The 10553-nt window shown below is 37.7% G+C and overlaps 1 protein-coding gene across 5 annotated transcripts in view; it reads right to left on the reverse strand.

Moving 5' to 3' along the window:
• Window positions 1–10553, reverse strand: part of LOC100940807 (ligand-dependent corepressor) — a 144939-nt gene that overhangs the window by 66566 nt on the left and 67820 nt on the right. For all 5 annotated transcript variants that reach the window (XM_023511625.1, XM_023511623.1, XM_023511624.1 and 2 more), the window contains 2 exons: window positions 6122–6187; window positions 5441–5520 (listed from right to left, as the gene is read on the reverse strand). Coding sequence is in view for 3 of the 5 variants with exons in the window: in XM_023511623.1 (XP_023367391.1) it covers window positions 5441–5520; window positions 6122–6187 (146 nt within the window). In the remaining 2 variants the exon portion in view is untranslated. The remainder of the gene's footprint in view (window positions 1–5440; window positions 5521–6121; window positions 6188–10553) is intronic.

The following is a 10553-nucleotide window of genomic DNA, read 5'->3' on the forward strand; positions in this document are numbered from 1 at the left end:
CTGCCTCAGCCTCCCAAGTAGCTGGGACCATAGGCACCCGCCACAACGCCCGGCTATTTTTTGGTTGCAGCTGTCACTGTTGTTTAGTGGGCCAGGGCTGGATTTGAACCCGCCACCTTAGGTGTATGTGGCTGGCGCCTTAGCCACTTGAGCCACATGTGCAAAGCCAGTACAGACACATTTGATGAAGAGGTGGCCTTTTGCTTTTGCTCTTCGTGTTTGTGTTTTCTCTTTTGAAAAATTCCAAAAGATCTTTTTTATTGCAGGATGCTTAAATGTAGCATAATCTCCATGTGGCAAAACCGTTTTGATGTTTTGGTGGCTTTGTTGTAACATATTATATGTGAATTACCTATTGCGATGAACCTATAATTTAAGTAGAACTCTTCTATTTTCCTTTAAATGCAGCTTTCATTTTGTTGGCAGCTTTACAGTCATCTGCTGTCTCACTGGGTCTTTTCCTTTTTCAAAAAAGCTCTCTAGCGACACTCATTTTTTACTCATCTTTGCTACAGTTAGCTTGTAGGCTTACCAAAACTATGACTGAGACAAGTACACAGCGCCAGAAAGAGGCAAGGACAAAGTGATAAATAAAATAATGGGTAGATCATTGAGAAACAAAAATAAGTTGTCAGATTCTGACTTAAAGCCTGCCATAAGATGCAGTTAACAATTGAAGTTTATCAACTCACATGCCAAGTATAAAGCCTGCCACAGGAGGCAGCTTAACTGTCATCTGCCACTCACTGATAAGGTTTTGACATCAGTCTGCAAGTCACTGATTTATTATGGTCTCTGTGCAGTCAAACCTCTCTGCCAATGATGATCTATATTTGCAGCCACTCCCCAGCATTACCATCAGTGCCTCCGCTCCACCTCACACCTTCAAGCATTAGATTTTCATAAGGAGTGCACAACCTAGATCTCTTGCATGCACAGTTTACAGTATGGTTCGAGAGTCTGGTAGCTCTGCTGATCTGACAAGAGGGGGAGTTCAGGTGGTGATGTGATCAATGGGGAAAGGCTGTAAATACAGATGAAGCTTACCTCACTCACCCAATGCTCACCTTCTGCTGGGTAGCCTGGTTCCTAATAGGCCAGGGACCAGTATCAGACTGTGGCCTGGGGCTTGGGGACTGAAGCTCTATAACTCATATCTCTAATATCCCAGGCACACACAAGAATAGATCCACCACTTAAAATTCGTTCACTTCTATAAATGATATAATTTCTTATCCTTCCTATTTCTCCAGCTCCCTCTCACTCCTATTGGATCAACTCTTTATATTATTAACACAATCAACAAAAGTCTTATGAGAGGTTTTAAATAGATATAGAAAATAAAATCAATGTATGTCTACTTTAGTAAACAAACATATTTCCTAGCTCAGACAGATGAGGGGGCCTAGAACCAATGATACCCTAGTACTAATGAGAATACCCAGTATCTGGACCTTGTGTCCTTAAATAATTCTCTAATTAAAAGCAACTAGGTCTTTCTTGGACAAAACCAGGGCTAGGACAGGAAAAGCATAAGATAAGACTGTAACATCTTTTGGTGCCAGAGAGTAAAGGAGTGCTAAAAAGAAAAGATAGAAGCATGCTAAAAAGCTCAACAGCCTAGGATAACTGAACTACAAAATAAACAATGACTATAATGAATTATGATCCACAGGATAAAATAAGAATGAGAGTTCATACTTACAGGTAAAAGAAGAAAAAAATACATAAACAAGGAGAAAGAAAACTTTTCCTTATAATAGAATTCCAACTAATATAGGTAGAAGAAAAAAAATGGAAATACAAAATCGCCATTTGGTCAACATCACACTAATAAGTTTTTCCAGACAATATTCATCAATATATGCTAAAATTAGCATATGACGAGCAACTAGTATAATGAAGAGGATATTTACAAAAATTGCAAAGTACCTGTCCCACAAGATATCAATTAAGTACGAAAAGAAAAGAAGACAAGACAAGACAAGACAAGAGAGACAAGAGTAGAGTATGATGCTGGGCTGGATTCTGCACCAGGAAAGGGACATTACGAGGATTGGGTGCAGTGGCTCATGCCTTTAATCTTGGCATTCTGGGAGGCTACCCTGGAAGATTTCTCTACCTCAGGAGTTTGAGACCAGCCTGAGCAAGAACAAGACCCTGTCTCTCCTAAAAACAGAAAAAATTAGCCAACCAGTAACAATGCCTGCTGTCCCAGCTATTTGCAAGGCTGAGGCAGGAGGACTGCTTGAGCCCAGGAGTTGGAGGCCGCAGTGAGCTAAGATGATGTCACTGTACTATAGCTAGGGGCAATAGAGTGGGATGCCATCAAAAAAAAAAAAAAAAAAAAAAAGGCTCTGCGCCTGTGGCTCAACCGGCTAGGGTGCCAGCCACGTACACCAAAGGTGGCGGGTTCGAATCCAGCGCGGACCCGCCAAACAACAATGACGGCTGCAACCAAAAAAAAATAGCCGGGCGTTGTGGTCCCAGCTACTTGGGAGGCGGAGGCAGGAGACTCGCTTGAGCCCAGAGCTGGAGGTTGCTGTGAGCTGTAATGCCATGGCACACTACCCAAGGGGGACAGCTTGAGGCTCTGTCTCAAAAAAAACAAAAACAAAAAGAAAGAAAAAAGACATTGCTGGGATAACTGGAAGATTTTGAAAGGTTTGCAGATTAGATAATCATATTGTATCAATGTTAATTTCCAGATTTTATAAGTGATTACATAAGATGATAACATTTGGGGAATTTCACTAAATGGTATACAGGAATTCTTTTTATAAGTTTTGTAACTGTTTCATAAGCCTAAAATTAGTCTTAAAAGAAAACTTGAAAGAAGTAAAAAATCCTCATGAGTAGGTACTACACAGAGAAGTGTGAATACATGCTTGGCACATGTAAGCACTCAAAACAGTTAACTATTAATGCTATAATTTACTATACCCAAGCTTATCGAGCTTACTGACTTCTTCATCGCTCATTTAATAAATATTTCACTGAGTACCTACATTATGCCCAGTAAACAGAAAAGGAGAGAAAAAAGCAAAGAAGCCACCCAGCCAGCAAGCAAGCAAAGCAGGCATTCATGAACTCCCTAATAGATTCCTGATCATTTTGAATATGATCAAGCCCATGTACCCTTTTATTCGCTCCCTCTTTACAATTCCAAGTCTTTCTTACTTCTTGCTGTTTTTCATGTTCCTTTTCCTAATATTGTTACCAAAATGCATGTATTCTAAAAATAAGGATCAAATCCTAGTTACATGACTTTGCTCTCCTGTAAACTTAATCTCTGTGACCCTTGCCATTTCTTTATTTAGAAAACTGGGATGCCTTTAATTAACTTTTATAGAGTTGATTTGAAGATTAATTGGAAACACACAAAAGTAACTGGCACATAGCAGATGCTCAGAAAATGTTAATTTTCTTTTCCCTTACAACATATATTCTCTAACCTCTATAGGATCCTGAAATGTAGCTCAACAATTGTCGGCTTGGCGCCTATAGCTCAACCGGCTAAGGCGCCAGCCACGTACACCTAAGATGGCGGGTTCGAATCCCCAGCCCGGACCTGCCAAACAACAATGACGGCTGCAACCAAAAAATAGCCGGGCATTGTGGCGGGCGCCTGTGGTCCCAGCTACTTGGGAGGCAGAGGCAGGAGACTCGCTTGAGCCCAGGAGTTGGAGGTTGCTGTGAGCTGTGTTGCCATAGCACTCTACCCAGGGGGATAGCTTGAGGCTCTGTCTCAAAAAAAAAACAAAAAACAAAAAACAATTGTCTTACTCATTAACCAGGTGAATTCCTGTTCTATTTCCCAAAGAAGCTACTTCATAGTTTTCACTTACATATTTTAAAAAAGTAAATATAAATGATGTATTTACTTTAGCCATCGAACAGCTTCAGTATTCACTGAAAATTCAATTAACTAAAAAATATGCATAACTTCCATCATTTCCCAACTATTAGACTGATATTTCTAACTGCTTTTCTAAACACTATTTTTTTTTTTTAAAGACAGAGTTTCACTATGTTGCCCTCAATAGAGTGCCGTAAAGACAGAGTTTCACTATGTTGCCCTCAATAGAGTGCCATGACCTCACAGCTCACAGCAATCTCAAATTCTTAGGCTTAAACAATTCTCTTGCCTTAGCCTCCCAAGTAGCTGGGACTACAGGTGCCTGCCACAACACCTGGCTATATTTTTGTTGTAACTGTTATTGTTGTTTGGCAGGCCCAGGCTGGGTTCAAACCTGCCAGCTCCAGAGTATGTGGCCAGTGCCCTAGCCACTGAGCTACAGGCACCAAGCTTCTATTTAGATTACCTCACCATGTCAAACTCACAAAGATTCCAAAATCATATTGTACTATTGGCAATGTATCTATTGGCATAAATCTACTGGCTATTACCATGCTCTCCAGTTATTTCCTTCTTTTTTGGAATATTAAGCCAACCTTAAAGTACAAGCCTCAACCAGTAAATAAATATATTTAATTTCCAGATTCTGTAAGCTCCATTCATGGTTTAAGTGCTGTATCCAGGTGTATCATTTTTTAATCTTTTATATTGTATTCTTACACTATCTGAGGAGTGAAAGTTAGAGGAAGGAATTTAATCTTGTAGTAGTATTTAATACACAGAAGAAAACTAGAAGAGCCCAATTATCTTAGTTTAGTCTAGTAATAGTGCTAATCATCTGAAATACACAAAGACTATAGAAAAATGAAAAAGAATGCAATTCATTATGAAGAAAGAAGCGACAGAACATGGCCAACGATTTGAAGTTAGCATGTAAAGGGAAGAAAGAGGAATCAAAGTGTTCCCAAGGCTTTAAAACAGGGAACAAAAGTACCATGAAAAGAAACACAGACAGAAAGCCATTATTAATAAATGTTTCCAATAACTAAAATAATGCTTCTAAAGCAAAATTGTTTATGTTTAACACAAAGCAATAAACAATAGAAACCCAAAGGTTTAGCCAGTTTTGACACCTGAACATATACCACCTTTATGCCTAGATATGAAGAAACATGTTGAAGCATAAACCGTACACATCATGAAGCTACCTGAATTAAAAACTGCTTGATCTAGATCTGTTACTTTTCTATGTGTACGACAAATTGACTCTCATTACTCAAATTACTATAAACGTCATATTTAAAATGCAACAATTTAGATCTACTTAATTATTCTGCCTAATTAATATGTAAATAAAGCAATTCATGTTGAGATACAGATTTCTCAATAAGCTAATCAACAAACTGGCAACATTTTAAACTGCAAAACCCAGAGTTACTATCAACGTCTTTTATATATAAATATGGAATCATATATTCATTTTCCTACAAAATTTTCAACAAAGTAATGGATTTTTTTTTGAAAAATGAAAACCTTAAAATGAATAACACCAAACAAAAGTTTCACAAGCTTCTTGGTTACCTTTACTTTGTTTCTTCTCAAGCAACAAAACAGACAATTTTCATCAAAAGTCCAATCAGAAATGCTTTCAGGTTCACAGTCTGAAAAAATAATTACAAATTAATAGTCATAAAAGAGAATTTTTCAGAAAATAAATTGAAATTTCAAAAATATTGTTTGCTTTAACAAAACCTCACTAAGGGCTCAGTGCCTGTGGCTCAAGGGGATAAGGCACCAGCCACATACACCTAAGGTGGTGGGTTAGAATCCAGCCTGGCCCACCAAACAACAATAATGGCTGCAACCCAAAAATAGCCGGGCGTTGTGGCGGGTGCCTGAGGTCCCAGCTACTTGGGAGGGTGAGATAGGAGACTCGCTTGAGCCCAGGAGTTGGAGGTTGCTGTGAGCAGTGAAGCCATGGCACTCTACCCAGGGGGACAGCTTGAGGCTCTGTCTCAAAAAAAAAAAAAAAAAAACCTCACTAAGTAGACAGATTCCATATTTGTCTAGTGTGCAAATCTTAACTGCTCACTAATGTTATTCATACGTATTTACAAATATCAACTAAACACAAAGGATGGTTGGATACAGCTTTAACTCACATGGTATCATGAGTATAAAGGAGGAGACTGAGGCTTAAATCACCAAGGTATCACGTATGACATCAGAAAGAATTTGAAATACCAAAAATATTTTAAATACCTTTAAATAAACTGAGATCTTTTAATAATGCAGGTCCAAACAGCCCTTCAAGAATACTTTCAAACCCTGAAAGAATAAAAAAAAAAAATCCATTATCATAATATTATTCACTATAATATTATCACTCTGTTGAACGAAATCTCGGATTACTAGTGAAAGGACACTGAGAAACAGCGTAGATGATAAATCCAGAAGGAGCATTTGCATTTTTATCAATGATTAACATTTAACACAAATTCAGAGCACATTCAAGAACACAACAAAACAGAAATAACCAAAGGAAGGAAATTCCTGAGTTCTCTTAGCATTTGTACAAAATCCCAAATATCTCTTTACATACTCTCTAGCTCATTGTGAAATGTACCATTCCTAATGAAACAATCAAACTGCTTCAAACTTTCCACAACTTTCTAGAATAATCAACATTTTCCTAAAGACCCATTAAGATCAAGATTTTCAAATTAACAGTTTCTAAAGGAAAATCCTGAGAACAACCTCTGTAACACAAATATACACAGAAGCCACGTATAACATTTTAAAAGAAAAAACCCTTTGTAAATTATTGCACATTGCCATAATAACTACTTGGTGATTAATTTATAAACACAAAGTCCACTAATTACACATAATCCCCAAATGAGAAAAAATTCAAATATATACTTGTACCCCAATGTATAAACTATTATGTCCTCCTTCCACCAATGTGAATGAAGTAGAAAATGAAAATCAAAACCAACTTTTCTGACTTATTACGTCAAATACTGCTGATCTACTTAATGATAAACAATTTAAAGATACCTTTGCCATCTTTAACAGGTTAAGAATAAAAAGGCAATCAAGGATGGGAATCAGATTATTGTACCTTTATACAACATACCAAAAATAATGAATTAAGAGCAATAATCCCCAAAATATGTGTCACTAGACCTGAAAATTCAAATAGTTATTATTACAAGGGGTCCGTGAATCCATACGCACTCTAAGCGTGAGCTTCAGAAAGAATATGTCTTGTGTATTCAGTACACATACTACTTTTCTAATGTACAAGGATGCTATTACAATTAAGAACATATAGGTGGCGCCTGTAGCTCAGTGGGTAGGGTGCCCACCACATACACTGAGGCTGAGGCTCAGGGGTTCTAACGCAACCTGGGCTGGCTAAAATCAACAATGACAACTGCCACAAAAAAATAGCCAGGTGTTGTGGCAGGTGCCTGTAGTCCCAGCTACAGGGAGGCTGAGGCAAGGGAATCACTTAAGCCTGAGAGTTTGAGGTTCCTATGAGCTGTGACTCCATGTAACTATGGCAACATAGTGAAACTATCTTAAAAACAAACAAACAAGCAAAAAACATATAAAAGGGTTACTGAATTCCAAGTAGTAATAGTTTTTGGAGCACTATGTACTTTGTCATATAATCCATCACACGTGGGGGCTTATACTTTTTTTTAACTGATAAAAAGCATTCACTCCCCTGCTAGAAAATTACTACTTTAAAATCCTGTAGCCTTCTGGATACATGAGGTCGACACAACATATAGCATTTCTTTACCACAAATACAATCACAATAAAGGATTTGAAAGGTAAAGGAGTAGAAAATATAGTTTCTTTATCCAATTCTAAAAATAAGACTATATTACAAGGAATTATTGAGCCATTGTTTTCGATAAAGTAATCTCTAGAATTTGTGTTATCTACATCGTAATTAGAGTTGACCTTTATACACATGTACACTACTTATTTTTCTACACTGATTTTTCTAAGACTCTAGATTTTTCATTAAGAAACAATTGTTTTTCAACTCTTCTTACTTTTTCCCATCAAAATTATTCCAAGCACATTAGCAAAATTAAACTACCCATTCAAACAAATGGAGGTACCTATGTTTGTTTGTTATTTTCCTCTAAAATATTTTCCACTAAATTACTATAGCCCCTCTCTCTTCCTCACACTAGGGAGGAGAACAAATTGGGGATTGGGTTTGCAGGGATGGGCAGTTGGTGGCAAGATAAAGAGAAGGAATTGTTAGATAATATCTACCTTAAGCCCTAGGGGCTAGACATTCTCATAACTAGCTAACTTTTTTTTTCTTAAATAAACCCCACAGCCTGTCTCCAACTCTTAAGCCCTCCTACCCCCCAAAAAGAATTCTGATTTCACAAATATTAAAGTATTTTAATATCTTGGGGCAGCACCGATGGCTCAGTGAGTAGGGCGCTGGCCCCATATACTGAGGGTTGCAGGTTCGAATGTGGCCTGGCCAAACTGCAACAATAACAACAACCATAACAACAACAAAAAAATGTATTTTAATATCTTGAAAAGTACAAGTACATATACTGCAAATAAAGGAAATTATAGGTAGTTCTTATCCTATTAAGCAATCTAATATTCTTTCACCTGGGTTTATGTAAAATCATAACAAATTTAAAACTTCCATGCTAAGCATAAATTCTTAGAAAGAAAAAATGTGAATACAGTAAGAAATAATACTAAGAAAGAATAAAGCAAATAAAAGTATTGGGAAGTAAAAATTTTGATTACAAGAAATAGAATCTAAAATAAGAAAACTGAGCAAGAACTTTATCAGAGACACTAACAAAAACTGAATCTTACATCAAAAAGCAGTGAAAGACTAAAAGAAAGCAAATGAAAAAATCTGTTCATATGCTCAACAATTAAAGCACAATTTTGCTCAAAATTATAACTGTAAACAAATCATTCCTCTTTTGTTCATATTTGCAATACATTGAAACTTATAAATATTATTGATTGGCCACTGTAAAGCCCTATTTTGCTACTCTCTATTCACTCAGTTTTATTAATATTGAATTTAGCAGTTGCATAGCAACAGGGAATGTCTCATGTGCTATGCCTGACATTAACAAAAGCCAAATAAGGGAAGAACAAATATATTCAAAATTTATACCATGATATCACAGAAAAGCCACAAAGCTCAGTAACAAAATGCTATGGAAAAGGAAATACTGAAAGATACAGCCATGTCATTACGTTCAATCACTAGGGCTTAAAAAGAACTTTCACTTAATACAAAAATTATATAGAAAAATTATTTACTTTATGGAACTTGACTACTTTCAAAAGAATTTCTGATCAATATAACTGGTCTCAAAGAAGGTTTCCAGTATCTTCCTCACTGTAATCTGCACAGTCTTTAGACTTCCTAAAACACTGCTTTGACAATGCCACTCCCTCTTCAAAGTCCACCTTACTTAAAGAACAAACTCCCAATTTCTAAACGCAGTAATCAAAACAGTTGATTGACCACAATGTACTGTTATCTGGGTTATTTCCCAGAACTTACTTGCTCATCCTCACAGCTCTGGTTAGGCTGGTCTTCCATTGTGTTCAGTGATCATTTCTACCTCCTAGTATTTTCTCAAGCCTATGCATTTCACCTCTGTCCAAATAAAGCATCTCTCTCCTTCAAGGTATTTTTAAATTTATTGGACAAATACATATTCACTTACTCAACACATATGAACTGAGAACCTACTACCTGCCAAGAGATGTGGCAGGCACTGAATAGACAATGGTAAACAGACATGGTACCCGATCTTAACAAGCTTTGGTTTCTAGTTCTCTCATTCTCAGAACTCTCAGGTGTATTCTTTTTAAATAAAAGCCAATAGTCTAGTACCATTTCTACTTTCTGTTACATGCAAAGTACTGCTTATGCAAGTAAAACATGTCACAGGCTACCTAAACCTGCTATTTTCCTTTTCATTTATGTCTTGCTTCCTCAAGAAAACTTAGTGCTCTAGGAAGGCTAGGTATGACTTCTCATTTCCTACAATGTTTCTCTTAATTAGAGCTTTATATGCCTGACTTAAGCTTCTAACTTCATCATACAGTTCTCAAAAACAAAAGATTAAAATCTCCCATAAATTTCTCCCTTCAATTTAAATCATAATATGAATAATGCAGTAAGATCCTCTCATTAAAAAAAAAAAAAAAAACTTATGGAGAGGAAGAAAGGCCAGGAGAGGGGTCTAACTAAAGTGTCCACCTTACTCCGCACATCCTGGCCTGGGCCAACCTCAGCATCCCAGGCCTCTCCTCAGTTAGTGATCAAGGACACTCAGAGGGACTCAACAACCAGGTCACTTCCACTGGTCAGATGAGGGGTGAGGTAGGCTGGGTCTGACAGGGAAGGGAGGACAGAACAGAGCCCCCACCCTCCACTAGGGCTCTCTTGCCCTCTCTGCCCAGGCCGTACCAGGGGCCCTCCAAGAGAGAACTGGGCATGCTCCAGTCAAGGCAATGAGGAGTACCCAGCACAGCCAACCTGAGCTGGGGAAAAGGAGCAGCAACCATTAAGGAGTCAGAAGCAGGCTCGGCGCCTATGGCTCAACCGGCTGGGGCACCAGCCACGTACACCTAGGGTGGCGGGTTCGGGTCCCCAGCCCG

The sequence above is a fragment of the Otolemur garnettii genome, unplaced genomic scaffold (genome assembly GCF_000181295.1).
Source record: "Otolemur garnettii isolate 467f Iridium unplaced genomic scaffold, OtoGar3 scaffold00021, whole genome shotgun sequence".
Lineage (NCBI taxonomy): Eukaryota > Metazoa > Chordata > Mammalia > Primates > Galagidae > Otolemur > Otolemur garnettii.